At 40.5% G+C, this 27,703-nt stretch overlaps 2 protein-coding genes across 2 annotated transcripts in view; one reads left to right on the forward strand and one right to left on the reverse strand.

The window, feature by feature from the left end:
- Nucleotides 1–239: 239 nt before the first annotated feature.
- Nucleotides 240–15,456, forward strand: ntaq1.S (N-terminal glutamine amidase 1 S homeolog). The gene is given in 6 exon segments (NM_001095337.1): nucleotides 240–353; nucleotides 3,527–3,626; nucleotides 6,334–6,384; nucleotides 9,122–9,270; nucleotides 12,914–13,038; nucleotides 15,111–15,456. Coding segments are annotated over 6 exon segments (615 nt in total). The 5' UTR covers nucleotides 240–282; the 3' UTR covers nucleotides 15,230–15,456.
- Nucleotides 15,457–18,311: 2,855 nt separating this feature from the next.
- fbxo32.S (F-box protein 32 S homeolog) overlaps nucleotides 18,312–27,703 on the reverse strand; it is a 29,598-nt gene continuing 20,206 nt past the window's right edge. The window contains exons 6-9 of the mRNA XM_018223935.2: nucleotides 26,885–27,069; nucleotides 23,013–23,195; nucleotides 22,238–22,381; nucleotides 18,312–21,388 (exon numbers count right to left, since the gene is read on the reverse strand). Of these exons, the coding sequence (XP_018079424.1) occupies nucleotides 21,299–21,388; nucleotides 22,238–22,381; nucleotides 23,013–23,195; nucleotides 26,885–27,069 (602 nt within the window). The 3' untranslated portion in view covers nucleotides 18,312–21,298. The remainder of the gene's footprint in view (nucleotides 21,389–22,237; nucleotides 22,382–23,012; nucleotides 23,196–26,884; nucleotides 27,070–27,703) is intronic.

Raw genomic sequence — 27,703 nt, forward strand, 5'->3', positions numbered from 1 at the left:
GTACTACTTTATTCGGTTCCCGCGGAGGGACACTTTTGTTTTGGCGCGTTCGCCGTTTGCTTTTAGCGCGGGAACTGGAGGGCGTGTTTTGATTGGCTGCGTTTTGCACACGTGGTCTATCCACAGACAGCTGGTTTCGGCGCACGCAAGGACCTAGTACAGGGGTTACTAGTTTCCTGGGGAATGTTTAGGCTGTAACACTAGGTGGCTTCCTTGTTACTGTGGCAGCTGCATGGAAGGCGGCAGTGTGGTGTTGCTGCACTGGTGCTGGGGGAGAGCACTATGGAGCAGGCAGCTGGTGAGCCATCTCCCTTTCTTGTGCGCAGTGACTGCCTCTATACCAGCTGCTACTGGTAAGCACTGGGGTCTCTCACAACTGGCCCTGTGGGTTTATGGGGTCCTTCAGGGGGTAAAACGGTACATTTTAGTAAAAAACATTCATTATAAAGCCTTGTAGCTGTCAGATATGTTTTCCAGTATGAGCTGTGTAGCCTGCAGCCCCTATGAGACCCTTCTTCTCCCCCCCTGTTGTATAGATAAAGCTTTGCAGACAGACTCTTGTACACACAGTTAGGCCCATAAATCTTTGGACAGAGACAACTCTTTTTCTAATCTGGGTTCTGTACATGACCACAATAATGAAACAACTCGGATGCAGTTGAACTGCAGACTTTCATCTTTAATTCAGAGGGTTGAACAAAAAGATTGCATAAAAATGTGACAAACTAAAGCCTTTTTTTAACGCAATCACTTTATGTTTATAGTATAGAATATCAACTAGGGCCACCTGGCCAGTGGTGTAACTAGATGTTACTGGGCCCCACAGCAAATTCATTTTAAGGCACCAAACTAGGGTTGCCACCTTTTCTGGGAAAAAATCCCGGCCTTTCTATATATTTATCTTTTTCTCCCTATTAATAACATTGGGATCAGCCATCGTTTTTACCGGCCAGGTGGCAACCCTACCCCCAGCATATCCAGAGATTCTCCTGTTTTACCAATATATGTTGAAATAGCTCATTATTTGGGCCTCATGGGGCCCCTATACTTGTGATGTTCGGGTCAGGGTTTTCCTGACCCTAACCCTCCCTGCTGCAACCCGTGCTTTCCGGGGTCCTTTTATAGACCCACGCCGACCCGGCCCGCCGGTGATGTCACAATGATGTCACAAAAGGGACGGGACGAGCAGACGCGAGACTATAAAACCGGAAGTTGGCAGGCGGGAGAGCTGGGGAAGAGCTCAACACCCGCCCGCCACCCGTCTGCAGCACTGTGAGGTCAACCCAAACCTGCCCGCACATCACTACCCTATACCTCCTGCCCCCCCTCAGCCACAGGGTCTGCTTCCTCTGTAGTTACACCTCTATATCTAGACTATCATCATATGCCAGGGAGGCTTCTAAATAAGATCTGGGAACTATTAGTCCTACAGGCCAGATTTAGGGTTTCCTGGCTGAATGACCATGTGTCACTTGGTCAGATATAAGGACTGCACTGATGGGTGACAGTTGCTACACACAGACGTAGGTCCATGCATTCTGTGTCAGAATCCTAGTTATGGTCAGAAGCGGGTTATCTGCATCTCCTGTCACTCCACATTGGCTTTTCGATTTTGCATCAGTGTTTGATTTGACAAACGAATTCTGGGGGACTGGATCCAGCTGAATGAAATACAATCATGACTAGTTGATAGCAACTGCCAGCACAACACATATATATATATATATATATATATATATATATATAATTTTTTTTTTCTTCTTGTTACGATAGTTACCATTTGACACAACTTGGAAGTATATGTTCCTATTGGTGTAGACCGTAAAAAAAAAATGTCTGCCTGCTTGGGGGCTAACTCTTTGGGGCTAAACTACACAGGAGATTTTGGAGGATGGTTTCAGAACTGACAGATCACATGCATGTAGTTGCCTAGGTCAAATTTTAATTGGTGTGGTACAAAAATCTGTACGACAAGGAAGATTTGCCATGTTGAAAGGGAACACTGCACTGCTGTGACTTCATCCAACAAGATCAAACCTGAAGTTGTCTGACTTTTTGTTGAGATACATTGAATGTCGGATGGAGATGCAGGGACAGAAAACACCATCTGACTTTATCTGATCCGACTTAACATTACAGCTATAAAGATCAGATTTTATAGAATCCTAAGTCTTGTGCTGTTGTATGACAAGATTTTGGGGGTCAGATAAAATCTGACCCACAAAATCTGATTACTATCTCCACCTATGTGCTAATCTTGTAAAACACATTAAATTGGGATACTGTCATGGGAAAACTTTTTTTTTTTTTTTTTTTTTTTTTTTAATGCATCAGTTAATAGTGCTGCTCCAGCAGATTTCTGCAATGAAATCCATTTCTCAAAAGAGCAAACAGATTTTCTTGTATTTAATTTTGAATTCTGACATGGGGCTAGACATATTGCCAGTTTCCCAGATACCCCCAGTCATGTGACTTGTGCTCTGATAAACTGCTGCAAGTTGGAATGATATCACCCCTTCCTTCCCCTCCCCAGCAGCCTAACAACAGAACAATGGGAAGGTAACCAGATAACCACTCCCTGGTAGATTGAAGAACAGCACTCAGTAGTAAAATCCAGGTCCCACTGCGACACATTCAGTTACACTGAGTAGGAGAGACAACAGCCTGCCAGAAACCAGTTCCATACTCTTTCTGAATGCAAATAACCAGGCAAAATGATCTGAGATGGCTGCCTATACACCAATATTACAACTAATAAAAATATACTCGCTGGTTCAGCAATTACATTTTATATTATAGAGTGAATTATTTGCAGTGTAAACTGTGTAATGTAGAAATAAAAACTGCATTATAATAATATTATGCTCTCAGGCACAAATTACAAATGTCATTTTTAATGCTTAAAGGGCATGTAAAGTCTAAAATAGAATAAGGCTAGAAATGCTGTATTTTGTATAATAAATATAAACATGAACTTACTGCACCACAAGCCTAATCACACAAATAATTTATGTTTTCAATGTTGGCTACAGGGGGTCACCATCTTGTAACTTTGTTATACATCTTTGCAAGACTAAGACTGTGCACATGCTCAGTGTGGTCTGGGCTGCTTAGGGATCGTCATAAACAAAGCTGCTTGAGTTCTGCATGGCTGGGAAGTAAGGCGGGGGATCCCCCTGCTGTTCATAAGTATGATTGTTTCCCTGCTCAGCAGTTAGGGACCGTCTGACAATTCCTATCCACAGCAGTAAATGAAGGGAGAATTTCACTGCATACAGTCAGGTTTCTTATAAAAACAGTACACATTTTTTAATTAAAGTATATTGGAGATAGGTTAAAGAAAATAAAAATGGGATTTTATTTTTTTGCCTTTACATGCCCTTTAAAGCCACATGGACAATATATTATATTTGAAACATTCTTAATACAACACAGTTACTATCTCAGTCTCTAGATTTCAAGAACATCAGATAAGTCCTGATAAAACACTTTTTACATTTTTTTGTTGCCATTTGTCTCCCAAAAGTGAAGAAAATGTTTGGAAGCTCTGCGAGTACATCAGGGACCACAGACCTTGTCTTCTGGAACAGTTCTCCGCTGTCTTTATATCCAATGAAAATAAGATGGTAAGATGAAAGGTCAGCATGGATACAATGCTCAAGACTCAAGGTCAAGGTCACTCTGAGTAGCACTTTTTAGTAAATGATCAGTCGTGTTTCACATGTGATGCACCAAGGTGCCGTCTACAGGTCCTGAGTTAGTGATGTGGAGAGTTAGAGTTGAGATACTGAGAGTTGTAGCTAGAGGGCTGCAGCTTGTAACCCTGATTTACTACAAATTAGGGATGCACCGAATCCAGGATTCGGTTCGGGATTTGGCCATATTCAGCAGAATTCGGATTCGTCCGAATCCTTGTACCGAATCCTAATTTGCATATGTAAATTAGGGGGTAGGGAAATCTTGTGACTTTTCATTAGAAAAGAAGTTTTTCCATATTTGACTTTCTTGACCCTAATTTGCATGTGCGGGTTCGGTATTCGGCCACATTTTTCACCAAGGATTCAGGGATTCGGCCAAATCCCAAATAGTGGATTTGTTGCATCCCTACTACAAATACAATAGAACCCCCATTTTACGTTTTTCAGGGGACCAGGAAAAAATAATGTAAAATCCGGGAATATGGAAAATCATTGAAATGTGTTAAAGTAACTTTTTCTTCATGTACTGAAATGATATAAGCACAGGAGTCAGTTTTACTTTGAGATACAATATTTAGTGTGTTAATAACAAGGGTTAAACATTGCAGTGTTAATGTTACACTATGGGGGACATGTGCAAGACTCTCTGTCAGTCACATACACAACCTAAAGCAATAAGTGATTGTGCAGGACTGTATAAGGGGCAGACTCATTGCAATTGGTCATTTACAGGCAGAACCATGGCAAAATATACATCTGCTTAGTATTTTAAATCTCTTTATTTCACAAAATAATAACATACATAGAGGGAAAAAAGCAGTCAAAAAAAAAAATGTCAAATGCGGGTAAACTTAAAATCAGAGTACTTAAAATCGGGGTTTCACTGTATTTTAAAAAAAAATATCTCCAATACTATCCCTGGTGATCTGCCTTTGTGAGAATGTAGCTGCACCTGAATTCTAATATGCATTAGTCCTTAGCAAGTTATTGTTCATGATATTATATTCCAGAGTTTGTCACATCATACCTTTACTTCTGTGTCTGTCCAGTCCAAAAATACAGGAGCAAAACCACATACAGGTATGGGACCTGTTATCTGGAAACCATTTATCCAGAAAGCTCTGCATTAGGCCTTCTCCCATAGGGGTATATTTATCAAAGAGTGAAGTTAGAGATCATCACAGTCCATTAGAGTGAAATTCCGCCTCTCTCCATTCATTTCTAGGGGATTTTTAAAGGCGTATTCATCAAAGGATGAACTTTCACCCATTGATAAATACTCTTTTAAAAATCCCATAGAAATGAATGGATAGAGGCGGAATTTCATTCTAACATACTCTGGTGATCCCTAATTTCATACAGGATAAATAATGGATAACCGATAACATTATGTTATACAGAGCTTATCTGCTGTGTAACCTGAGCCTTTTCTCCTTTGAATGGCTGACCCAATGGCTACGCAGCATCTTATTTATATAAACTATAGTAGTGCTTATCTGTTGTCTACTGTGTATCCTGTGCTTGAATGGCTGCCCCCATGGCTACACAGCAGCTTGTTTATATAAACTATAGTAGTACTTATCTGTAATCTAGTGTGTATCCTGTGCTTGAATGGCTGCCCATGGCTAAACAGCAGCTTGTTTATATAAACTATAGTAGTACTTATCTGTAATCTAGTGTGTATCCTGTGCTTGAATGGCTGCCCCCATGGCTACACAGCAGCTTGTTTATATAAACTATAGTAGTACTTATCTGTTATCTACTGTGTATCCTGTGCTTGAATGGCTGCCCCCATGGCTACACAGCAGCTTGTTTATATAAACTATAGTAGTACTTATCTGTTATCTACTGTGTATCCTGTGCTTGAATGGCTGCCCCCATGGCTACACAGCAGCTTGTTTATATAAACTATAGTAGTACTTATCTGTAATCTAGAATGTATCCTGTGCTTGAATGGCTGCCCCCATGGCTACACAGCAGCTTGTTTATATAAACTATAGTAGTACTTATCTGTAATCTAGTGTGTATCCTGTGCTTGAATGGCTGCCCATGGCTAAACAGCAGCTTGTTTATATAAACTATAGTAGTACTTATCTGTAATCTAGTGTGTATCCTGTGCTTGAATGGCTGCCCCCATGGCTACACAGCAGCTTGTTTATATAAACTATAGTAGTACTTATCTGTTATCTACTGTGTATCCTGTGCTTGAATGGCTGCCCCCATGGCTACACAGCAGCTTGTTTATATAAACTATAGTAGTACTTATCTGTTATCTACTGTGTATCCTGTGCTTGAATGGCTGCCCCCATGGCTACACAGCAGCTTGTTTATATAAACTATAGTAGTACTTATCTGTTAACTACTGTGTATCCTGTGCTTGAATGGCTGCCCTAATGGCTACACAGCAACTTGTTTATATAAACTATAGTAGTGTTTCTGAAACAAACACAGGTGCAGGTCATTATATTTTTATCACTTTAAAACAATTTAAATTTTTTAACGTTACTGGTCCTTTGAGGTATAAAGATCCAAATTATGGAAAGATATGTTATCAGGAAAACCCCAGGTCCCATACCTGTATTGACAAAGTACTATCAACGCCAACAGATTGATAATACTCTATTGTTCCTTTCAGATACCTATTTGGAAACAGAAATCTGCTAAAGGGGACGGGCCTGTAATATGGGTAAGTAGATCAGTCTTTGTCAAAAAATATATTCTTCTTTAGCTGATGAAACTTCCTTTTAATTGATGTCACATTACTTTTAAGAGACTCCTGTGTACAGGTCATATTGTGGGATATTGTTATTGCTTTCAGTTTGCATATATTTCCTACACCATGAAGTTGTGAAACTGCAACATGCTAGAAAACCCTCTAATTAGCAGAGCTGCAGCTGCTTTCCAAGAATGTCTCTCAAGCCACTAGTAGGATATTAGGTGGTCCATCCATGATTGATAGCACTGTGTGAACAAAGGTGCCTTACAATCTAATTACAGTTTTAATACAATTGGTGCTTATGTACTGCACACAGCTCTGTCCGGGAGAAGTGTGGTGGGAAAAATGCTGTTCTTTTTTTAATTAGATTGTATTAATTTGTATCCAGGATCGCCATTAGAAATCACGTTGCCAGGGCCCCCTACAAGTTAAAAAAAATGGTGCCAGGGCCCCCCATAAAAGTTTTTTTAAAAATCATTGGTGGTCAAAAACATTGACTCCAGGGCCCCCTATGACTTTGGGTCTTTTCATGGCTTCGGGACTTCAAGTTTGGCTCCTTTCGTGGCTTTGGGTCTTTTCGCAGCTTGAGGACTTCAACTTCGGCTCCTTACGTGGCTTCAGGTCTTCAACTTTGGCTCCCTTCCTGACTTCGGGTCCTTCGGGACTTCAACTTTGGCTGCTTTCGGGCTGCTTCGGGTCTTTTCATAGTTACATAGTTAAATTGGTTGAAAAAAGACAAAGTCCATCAAGTTCAACCCCTCCAAATGAAAACCCAGCATCCATACACACACCCCACCCTACCTTCACATAAATTCTATATACCCATATCTATACTAACTATAGAGCTTAGTATCACAATAGCCTTTGATATTATGTCTGTCCAAGAAATCATCCAAGTCCCTCTTATAGTCATTAACTGAATCAGCATCACAACATCACCCGGCAGTGCATTCCACAACCTCACTGTCCTGACTGTGAAGAACCCCCTACGTTGCTTCAAATGAAAGTTCTTTTCTTCTAGTCTAAAGGGGAGGCCTCTGGTACGTGATCCACTTTATGGGTAAAAAGGTCCCCTGCCATTTGTCTATAATGTCCTCTAATGTACTTGTAAAGTGTAATCATGTCCCCTCGCAAGCGCCTTTTTTCCAGAGAAAACAACCCCAACCTTGACAGTCTCCCCTCATAATTTAAGTCTTCCCTCCCTCTAACCAATTTAGTTGCACTTAGTCTCTGCACTTTCTCCAGCTCATTTATATCCCTCTTAAGGACTGGAGTCCAAAACTGCCCCCCATACTCCAGATGAGGCCTCACCAGCGACCTATAAAGAGACATAATTATGTTTTCATCCCTTGAGTCAATGCCCCTTTTTTATAAGGATGCACCGGATTCACTATTTCACTATTTCAGCCAACCCCCATTTCGGCGAATACCGAACCGAATGCAAATTAGGGATGGAAAGGGGGAAACATTTTTTACTTCCTTGTTTTGTGACAAAAAGTCACAGGATTTCCCTCCTCGCCCCTACTTTGCATATGCAAATTCGGGTTCGGCCGGGCAGAAGGATTCGGCCAAATCCGAATCTTGCTGAGAGGCCGAATCCTGGATTCGGTGCATCCCTACTTTTTTATTCAAGACAGAACTTTATTTGCTTTAGTAGCCACAGAATGACACTGCTCAGAATTAGACAACTTGTTTTCACAAAACCCCCTAGATCCTTCTCGGTTAAGGAAACGCCCAACACAACATTTAGTGTATAACTTGCATTTATATTATTTTTGCCAAAGTGCATAACCTGCATTTATCAACATTGAACCTCATTTTCCAGTTTGCTGCCCAGTTTTCCAACTTAGTCAAATGACTCTGCAAAGTGGCAGCATCCTGCATGGAACCTATAGTTCTGCACAATTTAGTTTCCTTTTCGGTACTTCACTTTTAGCTCCTTTCGTGGCTTCGGGTCTTTTTGCAGCTTCGGCTTTTCGGGACTACGGCAGATACAGCACGGCTTAGGCGCTATCAAGGGGGACCCGGCAATTTAAAAAAGTGCTGCATAGCTACCCCCCCTTTAAGGCCCGGTACAGTAGTACCCCCGTGCCCTCCTGATGGCGCTCCTGCTTGTATCTATTTTCCATTGAAACAAGTTTAAATTGCCCTGCTTATGATAATCTGACCCTGCCCTTTAATGAATACTAATTGAAAATGTGCAAAGAGTAAGGCATTCTATAGCTAAAAGTTAACTTAAAATTATACTTCAAAACAAATACTTAACCTACAGTTAATTTAAATCATAATATGTGACCTAAATAATATTACCATATTGGCATATACATATCCGTAAATATTACATATATGGGCCCTGTTATCCAAAATGCTTGAGACCTGGGGGTTTCCAGATAATGGATCAGATAATTTGAATCTTCATACCTTATGTCTACTAGAAAATCATATAAACATGAAATAAACCTAATAGGCTGGTTTTGCTTCCAATAAGGATTAATTATATCTATGTCAGGATCAAGTACAAGCTACTGTTTTATTATTACGGAGAAAAAGGAAATAATTTTTAAAAATTGTATTCTTTGGTTAAAATGGAGTCTATGGGAGGCCGCCTTTCCGTAATTCGGAGCTTTCTGGATGTGAAAGTGGTGCAGATCAGTATTGCACTTCAATACTGAATCAATATACCTTCTCTATTCATCATTATTTCCAGGATTATCATGTTATATTGCTACATGAGTCTGCAAGAGATGGGAATTTTGTTTATGATCTGGATACCATCCTTCCCTTTCCCAGCCCATGTAACACCTATATAAGGGAAGCCCTCAAATGTGACAGTAACATCCACTGTGATTTTAGAAGGTAAGATATATTTTTTAAAAATTATAGTACTTGCTCACACATTATATACAGTAGTTTTTATGTTTTTATTTTGTACCATGTCCAGTTACAATTTCAATAATGCTCATATGTAAATGAGTAGAGTTTGTGTCTAATCTATACACATTATTAGCCCACACCTTCCAGCCACATTAATACACATAAAACTTTGTTAGTTTATTCCAGAAAATAATTAGGCTAAGTACACACACAATGATAAAGAAATATTTTAATTAGATTCTATCATGATTTTTATGATGTCGTTTTTATTTCTAAATGACACTGTTTACACTGCAAATAATTCAATCTGCAAAATAAAATTTCATTCCTGAACCAATAAGTGTATTTCTTTAGTTGTAATATTGGTGTGTAGGTGCATCTCAGGTCATTTTGCCTGGTCATGTGCTTTCAGAAAGAGCCAGCTTTCTGGCAGGCTGTTGTTTTTCCTACTGAATGTGTCTCTGTGGGACCTGGATTTTATTTAGTGCTGTTCTTAGATCTACCAGGAAGCTGTTATCTTGTGTTAGGGAGCTGCTATCTGGTTACCATCCCATTGTTCTGTTGTTAGGCTGCTGGGGGGAAGGGAGGGGGTGATATCACTCCAACTTGCAATACAGCAGTAAAGAGTGACTGAAGTTTATCACAGCACAAGTCACATGACTGAGGGCAGCTGGGAAACTGACAATATGTCTAGCCCCATGTCAGATTTCAGAATTAAATATAAAAAAATCAGTTTTCTCTTTTGAGAAATGGATTTCAGTGCTGGAGCAGCACTAATAACCGATGTGTTTTGAATACAACATTTTCCCATGACAGTTTCCCTTTAAGAATGATATAGGGATAATACAGTCATTTCAATTAAAATGCCTGGTTATTTATAATTACAAACACCTGCAAGTAAATACGGTCAGATGTAAATAATTGGTTAACAAAGACTAGTTAGGCAGACCCAGTGGCTGCTGGATTGGACCAGCAGTATATAAGGCCTATTGGTGGTCCTGGCTGGTGGAACATTTCTGCATATGTAGGTAGGCAAAACATTGTGGGGAATAGGGTTGCCATCTCACCCCCTTTAAAACTGAACACACATGGAATCCACAGTCTGCATGGCTTATTAGCAATTCATTTAGATGCATGGCTGCACATAAATCAGTTCAGTCTGTAGCATGCATCTAAATTAATTGTGAATAAGCCATGCAGACTGTGGATTCCATGTGTGTTCAGTGTGTAGACCAGGGGTGTCCAAACTACGGCCCGCGGGCCAAATGCGGCCCGATATCCATTTTTAATTGGCCCGCAGCGTGCAAATATCCCTCCCCCCTCTCAGCATCCATAAAAAAAAAGTTTCCTACCACGGCGTCATTGAGGGGCGGAACCTACAGTGCTTCAGTGTAGACTCGAGGAAGCTTGTCCTACACTCCGCCCTCCCCTCCCCGTGACTGGAGTTTAGTGTAGTGCGGGGAGGGAGGGGGAGCCAGTAAACAAACTGAAAGCATGGCTCCAACTGCTGCCTAACCTGGCCTGGATTTCCTGCATGATCTCATGAACTGTGAGTAAAACTGCTCGGTGCTTGGCTTGGGGGAGGGGTGGATTTAGTGAGGCTGCAGCCGGGCAAGGGAGTCAGTTACAGATCGAGTGTGTGTTACTGTGTGTGTGTCTATCTGTATGTGTGCCACTGTGTGTGTGTGTCATTGTATGTGTGTGTGTGTGTGTGTGTCATTGTATGTGTGTGTGTGTGTGTGTGTGTGTGTGTGTGTGTTTGTATATCTGTCTGTATGTGTTTCACTGTGTGTGTGTGTGTGTGTGTGTGTGTGTGTGTCACTGTATGTTTGTGTGCCTCACTGTATGTGTGTGTGTCTGTCTGTATGTGTGTCACTGTGTGTGTGTGTGTATGTCATTGTGTGTGTGTGTGTGTATCTGTATGTGTGTGTGTGTCTGTGTGTGTTACTATATGTATGTGTTTCACTGTGTGTGTGTCACTGTATGTGTCTGTGTGTGTGTGTGTGTCTGTATGTGTGTCACTGTGTGTGTGTGTCACTGTGTGTGTGTGTGTGTGTCTGTATGTGTGTCACTGTGTGTGTGTATCTGTCTGTATGTGTGTCACTGTGTGTGTGTGTGTATCTGTCTGTGTGTTTGTATGTGTGTGTTACTTATTTAAAATTTGTAAAATGAACATGGTAATCAGGGGGTGTGGCCACAAAATGGGCGTGTCCACAGTGAGTGGCCCGGCTGTTTGTATATTTTACCGCATATGGCCCTTGGTGAAAAAAGTTTGGACACCCCTGGTGTAGACTGTGCAAAATAAAAAAAAAAAATGTGTCTAATCTGGTTAGTTAGCCAAATATGTAATGTATAAAGGCTGGAGTGACTGGATGTGTAACATAATAGCCAGAACACTACTTCCTGCTTTTCAGCTCTCTTGGTTACCAGGCAGTAACCAATCAGAGACTTGAAGGGGGGGCCACATGGGTCATATCTGTTGCTTTTGAATCTGAGCTGAATGTTGAGGATCAATTACAAACTCACTGAACAGTTATGTCTCATGTGGCACAGCCTATCTGTTTACCCAGTTTTTATTTTCACGCTGAACTATTCCTTTAAAGGGATGAGATGGCAACCCTAGTGGGGAAGGGGGTCAACTAAAGAAATTGTGCTGTAAGGCTCAGTAGATTTTAGTGAAGCCACCGCAGCTAATTGAAATAAGATTGAGAATGGAATAAGGCATCTCATTTCATTCACAATATTTTAAGTTTACTTATCTTTAAGTAGCCCAGTGGCACTGGATTCCATTACTCGGTGCAGTACCGCAAACGTTCACTAGATGGCAGAAGGAAATCACCTCTATACATGTATTTGCATTTATTTATTTAAATGTGGCTAGGTTTAATGAAAAATAATTGCCATTCAAAACACCAATGAATAACCCCCTCTCACATTGAGTTACATATATACAGGGAGTCGTCGAGTTACATACACCCAACTTACATACAACTCATACATACAGAGGCTATTACAGTACTGTACTGTGGTTTGCTTGGCCTTTATTAGTAACCACCTGCCCCGATCCCCTCTGGTGTGTGTTGTCTACTGCAGAGCACAGACAGGTAAAAATAAATACTATGTTAAGATGAACATCTGTCTAAGTTGCATTTAAGGAAAAGGAAATCATTATTAAAAAATTTGGATCATTCGAATAAAATGAAATTTATGGGAGATGGCCATTCCGTAATTTGGAGCTTTCTGGAGAATGGGTTACTGTATAACAGATCCCATCCCTGTACTGCTGAGTTGATTAATTATGCTACCTGTGCAAGCCAAATACTGAACCAGTTCAGAACCCTAATTTGCATATTGAAATTTTTAGCTCAGCTGACCAAACTACAATCCTACAACAATGCATCGCCTGCATTTTTTTCTTATAGCTAGTGAATTTCAAAATGTGCTTGGATTCAGTGCAACCTTACTAGTAATACTCTGCCTAACACAATCTAAGAAATTAAAATGTTCTTTTTAAATTACCTGAACTAAACGTATTGTTCCTTTGTGCTTTGCCAGTGACTTAAACTGAACGTATTGTTACATTTAAATCATCTGCAGTTGTTTGCACTTTGTGTTCCGAACCTAGAAAGCTGCGTGTGGTAGGAGCGCATGAATTTCTGCAGACTTTTGCTTCTGATCGCTCACATATGAGAGACTCGAGTAGTAACTGGACGAAGCCTCCTCCTCCATATCCATGTATACAAACTGCTGGCAAGTACCTGGTCTTTCTTCATTACTTTACTCCTTATTCTATATCAAGCTCAAAGTTAAAGGGAAACTAAAGTGTTTAGGCTAAGTGCTGTATTGCTGAGTCTTCCCAAGGGACCTTATGTTCTGGGATGAGCAACTTTTTCTAATTCACAGCCTTTCAATCCTCAGTGGAGCTTACTATCTACAGACCCTACAATGCTCACCATCTTCTTCTTTGGTATCTTCTTTTCTTTTTATGGTAGTCGAGTTTGAATATAGACTCATCCATAAAGTTCAGCCTTTTCCCCAGCTAAATGAAAACATCTAAGGTAGTATCCAGCTTGGCACACAAGGGGAGAAGAACTTCCTAGCTTTACAACTGCAATTGGACCAGTCCCTGCATTCATTTGTTTTTGGAATGTTAAAGGAACAGTAACACCAAAAAATGTAAGTGTATTAAAGTAATGAAAATATCATGTAGTGTTGCCCTGCACTGGTAAAACTGATCTGTTTGCTTCAAAAACACTACTATAGTTCATGTAAAGAAGCTGCTGTAGAACAATGGCGGAAATTGAAAAACGGCTATATGGCACAGGATAACTAATGGATAACAGATAACACCATTAGACAGACTTATTTGCTATCTGCTGTGTAACCTGAGCCTTTTCTCCTTTGAATGGCTGCCCCCATTGCTACACAGCGGCTTATTTATATAAACAAAAGTAGTGTTTCTTAAGCAAATACAACAGTTTTACCAGTGCAGGGCAACACTGCGTTATATTTTCATTACTTTAAAACACTTATTTTTTGATGTTACTGTTACTTTAAGCATAGTATTTTTGCCCTTACTGAAATGTCCTCTAATGTATCTGCTAATACAACTGCTTTAGGGAGAAACTTCACAACAATTTTCCATGGTGCCTATCCTTCATTGCAAACAATCTCAATTTGACCAGCCTTCTTCATACAGTAACTATTCTGTTAACAGCCTTTTTGCTCTACACTGGGCTTTATCATTTTAAGTGCTGATGATCAGTAGTAATTTATCATGGGAATAATCGCCCCAAACCTCAGTGAGTTTATTAAGTTTTATTATCCACAAGTACTCTAGGACCTTCTCCATCTATGACTTGTCTTTCTTGGACGGTAGAGGAACTGGAGCCGATATGCATTTATTATTTATTTATTAAGCTAAATAATGCAGAGAATATACCATTGTCAGCTACTTTCTCAACACAATTCTCTATCCAAGTAGTACCAACAAACCTCATTTTGTAAAGCAAATGTTTATGGCGTTGCATCAAACATTGATAATGTCTTTAGCAATACCACTGTCCAGCTTCATATTAATGAAAAAACAGCTATCATCAAAAGGTTGTATATTCTCAGCAACTTATCACCTTTAAAAAAGGACACAGAGGGGTACAATCACCAATTTGATATCATTTATTAATAAAAAAAGAGAAAAGAAAAGTAAAACCCCGTATGTCTTTGTATTCTAGAATCACTTAAAAGAGTTTACACTGCTGACAACAATTAACTAAAAACCTCTAAAATCTATATGAAGATCACCAAAGTGCTATGTGCTAAATTATATTATACGGTCAAATTAATTAGACTGCAATTCATTAAACATTCTGATACATCAATTTTAATTAATAGTGATACTTTATAAAAAAACACCAATTGAATTCAATTAATAAGACCAATTTTAAAATTATTACCTATGTGATTAATTTGGTTCTCCTACGGCCTGTTATAATACAAGGTATTTAAAAACTAACCAACTATCCTTCATAAACTGCTACTTATAGGGGGTTATTTATTAAAGTCCAGATTACAGTGAAACCTCAATTTTACATCCCCTGATTTTTAAGCTTTCCTTTACACCATTTTGTGGTGCCAGCCGTATACTGTATAATGCATAATGAATTTACCATACTTTTACATCTTCCTGGATTTCTCCTACTGTTACAATGGTATCCTATATTACATTAAGATATTTCAAGATACAGAATTTCAATGTAGCAGCTGTGTGTTCTCTCAAATGAATAGCATTTCCGAGCACTTAAGGATTTTCTTTTTCTTTTTAGAATCCACTATGAACTTGGACGATTTTATCAGCATGAACCCTGAAGTTGGATGGGGCACAGTCTATTCATTGGCAGCTTTTATAGAACGCTTTGGTGACACAACACTCGCAAGCCATTGAAGCCTATTGTGAAAACTGCAATGCCCATTGTGCCCGAGGAAGTAAGAAGCCATTGTTCTTAAAGTTTCCAGTCCACATGATTAATTCATATCTCTTAGTGTTCCAGGGCAGAGTTGCACTTGGGTATTAAATTCAGACAAAAAGGAATTTAATCCCCGTGTCTGCTGGATTAATCATCTTTTGATCACCTGAAGGCTCTGCTTTATATAAAACTATTCTCACCAGCATTGTCAGTAATTATTTTTTAAAAGTAGAACTAAAGCTTAACTAAAGAAGAAGCTAGAAATGTTGTACATGATGTTTTGTGCTTCTGTACCAGCCCAAGGCAAACACAGCCCTTTAGCAGTAAAGATCTGTGTCTCCGAAGATGCCCCAGTAGCTCCCCATCTTCTTTTCTGCTGATTCACTGCACATGCTCTGTGCTGCTGTCACTTACTGAGCTTCGGGACCCACTCACAATATACAGTACACATAGAATAGAAATATCACAATATAAGGCTGATTAGTAATTAATACATATAATTACTACATGGCAGCACAGAAACCAGTGCAATTAGCATCAGAATTTAATAATCAGCAAACCTGTAGCATCAGCTTATATTACAGCCAGGGAAGCTCATTTTCTGCTGGATAATTAGTGACGAGCCCTAAGCTTAGCCTCTCAACAGCCAATCAGAGCCCACTGAGCATGTGAGTGTCACAGACACTTTCCAAGATGGTGACCCCCTGTGACAAGTTTGAAGTCCTGGATCATTGCTGCTATTGACAAGCTGAAACTTTAGCCTCGTGCAATAAGTTCACTATATAAAATATGCCGTTTTAGCTACTACCACTATATCTGGAAATATTGCAGTGGAATTGTGCTTAGTCAGGGCAAGTGCATATGGTGGCATAGATTTATGGTATGTTTATATTTGCTATAGGCAGATTTAGGGGGTGGTTCTTGCAGAACTGTGTTTACTAAAGTGGGACACCTAAGCTGCTATAGTTATCTGCTATGTCTGTGTACAGGCTATGATCAAACTTAGGGGGCTGTTCCTGCTTAATTTGAGGGTACCAATGGCCACATAGACTTCCAGCAGATACATTACAGGCTGCCACAAGCACACAAGCTTGATTAATACCATACAACTGAAATGCTCTAATAAAAAACATATCAAAGATGGCTGTTTTGGTATGTGCATATTATTGCCAGGTTAGTGCTGATTACTAAATTTCAATTAATTGGTCAGCACCAATTGGGTTGTGGTTTGTTCATTTACAAGGACAAGAAGGGGGCTAGTAAAGTGTTTACCTCCATTGAAAGGCATACCTCCAGTGTTGACATCTGTCCTATTCATTCAGCCCTTTTTCAGTTCAATTTCTACATTGTAGTAAAAACTGCTGCATTAAAGGAACAGTAACACCAAAAAGTAATTAAAAAAAATATAATGTAGTGTTGATCTACACTGGTAAAAGTTGTGTGTTTGCATCAGAAAGACCACTATAGTTTATATAAACAAGTAATAGTAGAACTTATCTTTTATCTACTGTGTATCCTGTGCTTGAATGGCTGCCCCCATGACTACACAGCAGCTTGTTTATATAAACTATAGTAGAACTTATCTGTTATCTACTGTGTATCCTGTGCTTGAATGGCTGCCCCCATGGCTACACAGCAGCTTGTTTATATAAACTATAGTAGTACTTATCTGTTATCTACTGTGTATCCTGTGCTTGAATGGCTGCCCCATGGCTACACCGCAGCTTGTTTATATAAACTATAGTAGTACTTAACTTTTATCTACTGTGTGTCCTGTGCTCAAATGGCTGTCCCCATGGCTACACAGCAGCTTGTTTATATAAACTATAGTAGTACTTATCTGTTATCTACTGTGTATCCTGTGCTAGAATGGCTGCCCCATGGCTACACAGCAGTTTGTTTATATAAACTATAGTAGTACTTATCTTTTATCTTCTGTGTGTCCTGTGCTCGAATGGCTGTCCCCATGGCTACACAGCAGCTTGTTTAGATAAACTATAGTAGTACTTATCTGTTATCTACTGTGTATCCTGTGCTCGAATGGCTGCCCCCATGGCTACACAGCATCTTATTTATATAAAGAATATTAGTGTTTCTTAAGCAAACACAACAGTTTTACCAGTGCAGGCCAACACTGCATTCTATTTTCATTACATTAAAACACTTGTTTTTTGACGTTACTGTTCCTTTAATCTATAATTTTATATATTTCCTGTGCTAACCACTGTCTAGACATGACCATCGGCAACGTCAAGGCCACGACCCAGGATCAAAGCCGTGTAAAAAAAAAAAAAAAAAAGTAAATTCCTTTTTATACAGAGTCTATGATAAATTGAAGGCGAAAATAAAAGAAATTGTAATTGGAGCAAAATAATTCACAGACCCTTAGGAATGAATGTTAAACATCGCAGAGAAGCAACTTGTTCTCACTGTACATGGACAGCACTCTGTGTTCTGTAATTTATCCACAATTTGTTCACACTCATCCCACCGTGTCTTCACCTCACAGGACCTTAAACCGTAAAAGAACTATGGACTGCGCTTCCTGTTAAAGGAACAGTAACACCAAAAACTGGAAGTGTCTTAAAGGAATGACAATATAATGTACTGTTGTGCTGCACTGGTGAAACTGGTGTGTTTGTGTGCATGCGAACCTGGACTGGGACCTAGAAAAGATCCAGGAAGAAGAAGATGGAGGCATGGTGATCTTACTGCCAGTTCCATATTTTTTGCAAACAGGAACACTGGCATGGGGTCTCCTGTAACAGACTAGAATCAATGGGGGGATACCTAACATGTTAGCACCCTCAGTAATTATACCTTTCGATCTCCTTTCAAAACATAAGGAAACTAAAATTCACTGCAGCCTTTTAGCAATAAAGATCTGTGTCTCCAAAGATGCCCCAGTAGTTCCCCATCTTCTTTTCTGCTGATTCACTGCACATGCTCTGTGCTGCTGTCACTCACTTACCCAAAAGACACAAGGCACCCAAAATGAATCAAATCAGAGTTCAACGAATCCAGTGATCATGGAATAAAACGACTCGAGACAGGACCAAGTGATCCCTGCACGTAATTTTATTCTCTTACATGCAGCATGTCCATACGATGCAAACAAGTACATTGTAAAAAATACATTCCAAAATGTGCATCTCACAAAAGTGGCCTGCTATCATTGCACCAGATATACAGATAAATGACAGGAGTCAGCATGGAAGAGGGAGAATTCACGCACTCAATAAACACTAGAAAATCAACAAAAGCAACAAATCTGGGATCTTTAGACAAAAACATAAAATAAACACCAGAAACTTTTCTACTCACAATAGTTTTCCCGACTGCCTTTTATGTGGCATATGGGAGGGACGCGTAATCAAAAACTGAAACCTCATATTAAGGGACAGATTTATGAAGGGTCGAATAGGAAATTTGAATTTTCTAATAGTTTTTTTTTTGTCAAAACTCACTATTTTGAATTGGGAATAATCCAAACTCGATTAGAATTTTGAGATTTATTCTAAGGCAGTGATCCCCAACCAGAGGCTCATGAGCAACATGTTACTCACCAACCACTTTGATGTTGCTTCCAGTGGCCTCAAAGCAGCTGCTTATTTTTTTTAATCTCTGGCTTGGAGAAAAGTTTTGGAAGCACAGAGACACCATTTTACTCCAAGTAGGGCCTCCAGCAGTACATATGGGACTACCAAACGGCTCTTATTGCATCCTCCAGAAACTTTTTCATGCTTGTGTGGCTCACAAGTAAAAAATGTTGGGGATCCCTGCCTTAAGGGATGCATTCAATTTACCTTTGGTCGAGCTTTAGTTACTTGTGAGAGTATCACCATGATACCAGTGATTTCTACATAATGTTTTACTCCAGAACTTCTCATGCACCGGTACATTCTGCACTCTCTCTAAGCACGATATTGTCCCTCTAATGCAGTGATCCCCAACAAGTGGCTCAGGAACTCCGACCCCTTGGATGTTGCTCCCAGTGGCCTCAAAGCAGGTGCTTATTCTTAAATTTCTGGCTTTGAGGCAGGTTTTGGTTGCATAAAAAATAAGTGTAATGTCAAACAGAGCCTCCTGTAGGCCTTTTTCTTCTGCAATGACTAAGGAGGCTTAGTCCCAACTCATCTCCAGTCAATCTCTTTATCGATACACTTTCTGTTAATTTATACGATGTTTAATCATTGGATTCCTTCGACATCCCCTTAGTTTATAGCCCATTATTAGAATGGTATTACCCTATGGGGAGCCAAAGCTTCCTTTTTTTTTAAGCAACCACACAATTTGGATCCAAGTAACTGTGTAAAATTGTAAGTGCAAAGTTGGCTTCGCTTATAGTAACACATAATAACCCATTAGAATTTACAGGTCTGCTGTAGGGCAAATATAGAAGCAGGCTCTCTCCACCTTATCATAATAAAATAAATATAAATAATATATAAATTTGGCCATACGGCTAATACGGGTCTCCAGACTATGGAGAAGTCAGTGAGGTTTGAACAAATCTGATGCATTTGGGGGGGGGGGGTGGTATGTTGTAAAGCCCTTGATCACAGTCACCAATTATATACTTACACATATGAAGAAGCTATCACCAACAATGTAACCTTGGCTCTATTAGTGGTATTGCACAAAATAATTACGCACAAACAAGTCACATATGTACAGCATATACTGTATACGCACCATCCCGAGCAGCTCAAATCCTTTCCAACCTCATCTCTATTTACATCTCCCTTATAACAATATTACCAACTATAAATGTTAAAAAAAAGTGATTTGTTACCTATGAATTGTGCTGTACATGTGATGATTGAGCTCTGGATTGAACTAATAAATGTTCAATTGCTTTAAGACACTGCAGGAAAAAAAATGAAAAATGCTAAAGTCTCTGATCCAAAAATGCCAAATATAATAAAGCATCAAAAGTTCTTTAGATACAATGCAATTGCACATTCTAGTGATTCCCATTTGTTACTGGAAGCATAGACTGAATCTGTTACAGGATAGAGTTATAATAAGCTCTGATTGGATACCTGGCTGCTAACATGGCTACACAGTGGTGACACTCTCCATCCAGATATACGTACCTATAAACATACTGGAACCTTTCACCATGGTAAAAAAAAAAATTGCTTTGCATGTGTGTGTGTGTCTGTGTATACACAAACACAAACACACACAAAGTGCTTTCACCATCCTGTAGTGGAGCAGCCCAAAGGTCTTCACTGTTCCACAACAACTCCAACCATCCTTCTGACAGCAATGGTGAAAACTGTATAAGATCTGAAGAGCGTCGTATGGTCATCCATGAAATCCAGCGTGAATTAAAGACCACTCAGCCACACTTCACTTAAAATTATGGGTAGCTACTCTACAAACTCACATACTCAAAGACTTTCTGCTCCAGGCTTAGGGAATCATTGCTGTGGCTCATACTCTTGAAGAGAGTCGTTTAAAGATTACAGGTTCAATAAGTCAGAGGTAGAAACAAGTGTGGTGTATTACAAAGGTCTATGAAAAAAACTGCTATGGAATAGCAGAGCTACACAGGAAAGAAGAGTTACCATGATGCTGGTAAACTTGAAGTGTTGCTGGACCTAGACCGTTCTACAAGGAAAAAAAATGCAAAACACCAATTTCATAAACAGTCCAATAAAAAAAAATTGACCAGTTAGTCAACATGCTCCATCGCATCAAGGAAGCCATGTTACATGGCTCGCTTCAACAAAACCTTTTATTTTGGAAGTCAAGTTGAGTACTTCACTCCCAGTCATCCTTTCCAGAAGTCCCATTATAATAAAATCACCTTGCAAAACTCTTTGCTCGTTGGTTTTCCTCAAAGCAAGTCGTTTCCTCTTAATCAAACTGATCTCCGTCCCCATTCATTCTCCACCTGGTCTTGAGTCAAAGTCATTGGTGAAATATACAATATTTACATTTAAAGGTAATCAAGCTCAGCATGGAAATGTGTGTTGGAATCCAAAAGCAGTTCCCAATTTTAAGGGGAAAAAAAAAAGCAGATTACTCTCTGCAGATCAGAACCGGAAGAGGTTGATGAAATCCTGTGGGGAGAGGCAGACGAGGCAGCTTTCTGGGTTATTGGCTGTGCAAGGGTGATCTGTGCCCTAAGGAAAGAACATAAAGCAACATGTGCCAAGTCTGCATAGGAGGTAGGTAGCAGGGCCAATGTCACATAACAAGAGTAATACATATAACCTAGGCAAAAATTGCAGCTACTGCAGCCTCACAGAGCTGGGGTCATATGTTTGATTCTATCCAGGACACTATCTGAAAGGAGTTCGTGTGTTCTCCTCTAATCTGTATGGGTTTCCACCATGTATTTTACCATACCATACAGGCAGTTTTAACAGTCTCCTGATAAAATAAATTTGATAGTGACTTTAGAATGTAAGCTCCACTGGGGCAGGGACCCATGAGATAATGTATTCTCTATAACTCATTGCACAATATATCGACCATTGTTCATTAGTCATCTGTCCTATTCATCTTCCAGGCAATTATTTAGAAAGATTGCCTGATTGCTAGGGTCATCTACATTGACTTCGATGTGTCCTGTCTACGCTCCTGGTTCCTGATTCTGTACTGCACTGTCTGACTGGTATTCTTCTGGCCTGTTTATCCTGTCTATGCTCCTGGTTCCTGATTCTGTACTGCACTGTCTGACTGGTATTGTCACTGCCTGTTCCACGACTACTCTCTCTGTTCCCCAGTCCTCCTGTATAGGTTCCGGTTCCCTTGCCTGCACAGAACTTTTCACTGGTCCTCTCACGTTAAGTCCCAAAACCTGAAGCCAAAGGCAGCTGCTATAGAGAAGCGTGAGCAGAGACTGGGACCTTGGGGTTTGTTCTGGCTTTTGGGATACCAAACGTGACACATATAAATAACATATTCTAAGCTTTAAAAAAAACAGAGAATTCAAAGAGTAGGTTTATGAGCAGGACATTTTGGCTCACCTCCCAGGACAGAATGTGACAATGGCGACAAAGCTGCAGGGTCTGCCCATACTGCTCCCTCTTGGGGTAACACCGGACCAGCTTAAAATACATTTTCTTCCAGTCCAGATGTCCCTTGTCTGATAAGATGAGCCTTTTGCGTATCTAAAGAGAGAAAAGGATTGGTAACCACATGATCTACACTGGTTTGTGTGGACAGCATCTGGTAGGAGTTCTAAGTCATTGCTAGGTTATGAGTGTTCTGTTACGGTCACTGAGGAATTAGGGGTACGATTGGGAAACTGATATGGTTTAGCAAATAAGATGGATATGCATAAAAATATTAACTTCTTGGTTGATCGTTTACAGAAAGGTAAATATGCCGGATTCGGACCTAAAAAGCACTCAAAGTGGTGAGTCGTGTAGATAGCGAGACAGAACACCCAAAGCATTCCTCGACTAATTTGCCTTGCAGTCCTCAGCTGACCAAAAATTCCACCCATCATGATAAACATCTGAATGGATATTGGTTGGGAATGACGACAGACTGCTAGTTTGGCCAGGAAAGGCGATATGTGAACCTAATGTAGTTGGCTTATTATCCATTGACAAGTATTTTTTGATGGCAAATGCAGCATGGCAGGATTCGATAGAGTTCTAATTTTCCTGGAACATGCAGTGCTATCATGAATGACCGCATACAATGCACAAGTAACTCAGGCCTTTGTTGGATGGGCTTCAGGAGGTGAATTGCTGACCAAACATTGTTCTTTTGTGCACACCGGTGTAACGTTACCTGCCGCTCTGTAAAGTGATAGTGGCAAAGCTTTTTCCACAGCAGCCGGTCCTCACTGAGCACTTGCAAATCCGATGACACCTGTCCAAGGCAGACAATGTCTCTCCCATCTGCGAACCTCTGCATGATGTTCAGCTGAAGGCTCAGGGGCAGATCGGTTAAGGTCGTTCCCTTGAGAGAAGGCTAAAGATAGAATAAAAAACACAAAGAGTTGGGGAATGTGAAACCTTCAGCCCTAAGAACAAAGGCAAGTTCAGAATTTATAACAAGATTATCTGATGGAATGTTCCGTGAGGTGCACCACAACCTGCTGCTAAAGGCTTTGCAACAGCATCCCTTGCCATCATTCTTTACAGTGAACCCAATCACCTTTAGGCAGCCTATTTCTACCTCATATCTAAGAGGAAATAAAAAGGGGAAGATACATTCTGGTCTTAAAGGGGATCTATCATGAAAATGTAGTATAAGCTTCATCATACCAAAATAAGAAGTTTTCTAAGTATAAGCAATTAAAAATTCTGACCTGTTTCTGAAATAATCAAGTTTATCTTCACTCTCCTCCTCTCAGCATCTGTTTCTCTTTATTCTCTCTTCATGCAGGAGTTGGGAGTCTGAATGTTTGGATGACAGTTTAAGTCTAATACTGTCTTTGAGTGAGCTCTAATACATGTGCTAGGAAAGGAGCCCACCCCTATAAGATATATTGGATCTAACTGTCAATGAATATCTGACACCCAACTGCTGCATGAAGAGAGAATGAAGAGAAACAGATGCTGAGAAAGGGATAGGGAAAAGCTTGATTATTTCGGAAACAAAACTGAATTTTTAATTCATTATATTTAGTAAGTCTCTTATTTCAGTAGGATGAAGCTTATATTAAAGGGGAACTATCGCAAAAATGTAATATAAGCTTCATCCTACTGAAATAAGAAACTTACTAAATATAATTAATTCAAAATTCACAGCCGTTTCTCAAATAATCAAGCAATCCGAGATCAAACGCCCTACATTTCCCATTGTTAAAGGACCAGTAACATCAAAATTTTTTTTTACAAAATTCGTTAGTATACATCGAAAAAAAACACCAACACAAATTAAACTTTAAAATAGCAAAGCCTTTATTAAGAAATAACTTACCGAAACTCCACATCTGGTCCTCTTCAGAAAAGGCGACACGGCGACCATCCATCCTGCGGCGCTTGATTTCTTCTCCTGGCTTTTGTAGTGACAGCATGTGAAGGAGTCCAATTTACAGCTTTGCCGGCAGAACTGGTGCTTTTTGACTCAATGGACGCGCTGCCCTCCTCTCCCTTGCTACACATCATGCGGACTCGGGCAGGCGAATCGCTTCTCCCCGGTGTGGGTTTGCAGGATCCTCTGCAGCTCGTCCCAGTGTGTGAATCAGTTGCCCGCAGAAAAACCAGTTGCAGACAAGGGCCGCTTCCCGGTGAAGCAGCGCAGGTGCACTTTTAGATGCGACTGAAGTGTCCCAGTCCTGCTGCACTATAGTCAGTGCCAGTTGGGAGTGGAGGGAGCCCTGCAGAGCACCGGTGTAGAAGAAGCCGGCTCCCGTCAGTTCCTCAGGGCTCCCGTGGCCAGGTGTGGAAGGAGCCCAGACGGACCTGTTGCACAGACATCTCGGGGTACACTGGCTCGCTGGCGCGGTCCGGTTCTTCCCTAGAAAGCTGCCCCAATACCTGTCCATACCTGTGGCCTGGTGCCCCATTGCTGTTGGAGGAAAGGGCAGGAGGGAAAGAACTTGCCGTGTCCGGACTGTCCCCCCGGCTACCAGCTCCTCCGGATCCCTTTGTGGCTGTCCCAGCAGCCTTGGGATACGGACTATAGTGCAGCAGGACTCGACACTTCAGTCGCATCTAAAAGTGCACCTGCGCTGCTACACCGGGAAGCGGCCCTTGTCTGCAACTGGTTTTTCTGCGGGCAACAGATTCACACACTGGGACGAGCTGCAGAGGATCCTGCTAACCCACACCGGGGAGAAGCGATTCGCCTGCCCGAGTCCGCATGATGTGTAGCAAGGGAGAGGAGGGCAGCGCGTCCATTGAGTCAAAAAGCACCAGTTCTGCCGGCAAAGTTGTAAATCGGACTCCTTCACATGCTGTCACTACAAAAGCCAGGAGAAGAAATCAAGCGCCGCAGGATGGATGGTCGCCGTGTCGCCTTTTCTGAAGAGGACCGGATGTGGAGTTTCGGTAAGTTATTTCTTAATAAAGGCTTTGCTATTTTAAAGTTTAATTTGTATTGGTGTTTTTTTTCGATGTATACTAACGAATTTTGTAAAAAAAAATTTTGATGTTACTGGTCCTTTAAACTCTATGGTTGAGTGCAGTCACTTAATGTGATTTTACCAAAAAACGGGCTGAATAACGACCAAATGGGATCATTACATTGTCCTTTTCTTGTGCATTGCAATCTTACTTATCCCCATTTTTCTGATCGTGAAACATGGAGTCACTAGCACCCTGGTTCTTAGCAGTCGATAATCAGATTGAGAAAAAAAAACCTGCATGTCTGTGTGTGCCAAAGCAGTCATGGAGGGGTTGTTTATACAGAGTTCATTATCACTATTTAAAGGGGTACTGTCATGCATCAGTTAACAGTGCTGCTCCAGCAGACTTCTGCACTGAAATCCATTTCTCAAAAGAGCAAGATTTTTTTATATTTAATTTTGAAATGTGACATGGGGCTAGACATATTGTCAAGTTTCCCAGCTGCCCCCAGTCATGTAACTTCTGCTCTGATAAACTTTAGTCACTCTTGACTGCTGTACTGCAAGTTGGAGTGATATCACCCCCTCCCTTTCCCCCCAGCAGCCTAACATATAGATAGCAGCTCCCTAACACAAGATAACAGCTGCCTGGTAGATCTAAGAACAGCACTCAATAGTAAAATCCAGGTCCCACTGAAACACATTCAGTTACAATGAGTAGGAGAAACAACAGCCTGTCAGAAAGCAGTTCCATCCTAAAGTGCAGGCTCTTTCTGAAATCACATGACCAGGCAAAATGACCTGAGATGCACCTACACACCAATATTACAACTAAATACACTTGCTGGTTCAGGAATGACATTTTATATTGTAGAGTGAATTATTTGCAGTGTAAACAGTGTCATTTAGAAATAAAAACGGCACCATAACAATCATGACAGAATCCCTTTAAAGTAACCCAATTACCCTTCCATCCCAGCATCACATAGCAGGGGTCAATAACATTGCTTGGCTTGTGCTTTGGAAGTTTACACGTCATACATCTTAGATCAGCCTCATCCGCAGCTCATTAACATTCCTAAATCACTGCTCACCCAGGGAATGTTTAAGAGGAAAGAGCATCTCTTATTCTCCCATTATCCTTAAGTCCTTCTGAACCAATTCGGTATTACTTTTCCTTTCTTCAGTATTGAAGTCTGGTTTCTGCTAAGTAAAGATGATGCACAGAATTCTTCCTAAAATTATAGAATGCCTTCTCTTGTTTTAGAGTTCCTACCTGTCAGACATGATTAGATTCCCTAAGGAGTGATGAGTCCCAGAGCTAGAGCCATGACTAAGGGCCCAGCTGGGAGACCTAACAGTCTGCATGGCACCATCCTAAAGTAATAGTTAGCGATTACATTCCTATACATTTCTAGTAAAACTTTTGGCAATTGGCACCTTAGCACTTAGGTGCTGAATGAGATAACACCCAATTTACTCTCAGCATGGCAATGTGCTTCCTAAAAACTGAATGACCGGGGGAGGGGACTCGTACGTGATATCAACAGTTTTATTTTGGGACAGGGCATAGCGATGTCTTTAACATGGTGAGAGTCAAGCAAGAGCGACAAGTATTTATATACCTGGCAGGATTCCATCTTACCCTGGTGATCTGGATGTTGTTCAGCTGATGCTGCCAGTCAACAATAGTTTCCATCCTGTAGAACCAGACGTTAATGTTTCCAACCAGAACAGACTTGCCCACCCGTTGGACCAGAGTGCACAGGGACGTGTAGAGGGTGAGCAGCAGCTCCTTGATCAGGCGAATATTCTGCTGATCTTCAAGGACTGACAACAAATGGCATGAATTTACTTAAAGGGATACAGTCATGGGAAAACATGTTTTTTTCAAAACACATCAGTTAATAGTGCTGCTCCAGCAGAATTCTGCACTGAAATCCGTTTCTCAGAAGAGCAAACTGATTTTTTATATTTCATTTTGAAATCTGACATAGGGCTAGACATATTGTCAGTTTCCCAGCTGCCCCCAGTCATGCGACTTGTGCTCTGATAAACTTCAGTCACTCTTTACTGCAAGTTGGAGTGATATCACCCCCTCCCCTTCCCCCCAGCAGCCTCAAAACAATGTGAAGGTAACCAGATAGCAGCTCCCTAACACAAGATAACAGCTGCCTGGTAGATCTAAAAACAACACTCAATAGTAAAATCCAGGTCCCACTGTGACACATTCAGTTACATTGAGTAGGAGAAACAACAGCCTGCCAGAAAGCAGTTCCATCCTAAAGTGCTGGCTCTTTCTGAAAGCATATGACCAGGCAAAATGACCTGAGATGCACCTACTCACCAATATTATAACTATAAAATACACTTTTTGGTTTAGGAATGAAATTGTATATAGTAGAGTGAATCTAGGGCATCAATAATGCATTTAAATGCAATTTTAGGGCTGTCTGGGTCAACA

The sequence above is a fragment of the Xenopus laevis genome, chromosome 6S, assembly GCF_017654675.1.
Source record: "Xenopus laevis strain J_2021 chromosome 6S, Xenopus_laevis_v10.1, whole genome shotgun sequence".
Lineage (NCBI taxonomy): Eukaryota > Metazoa > Chordata > Amphibia > Anura > Pipidae > Xenopus > Xenopus laevis.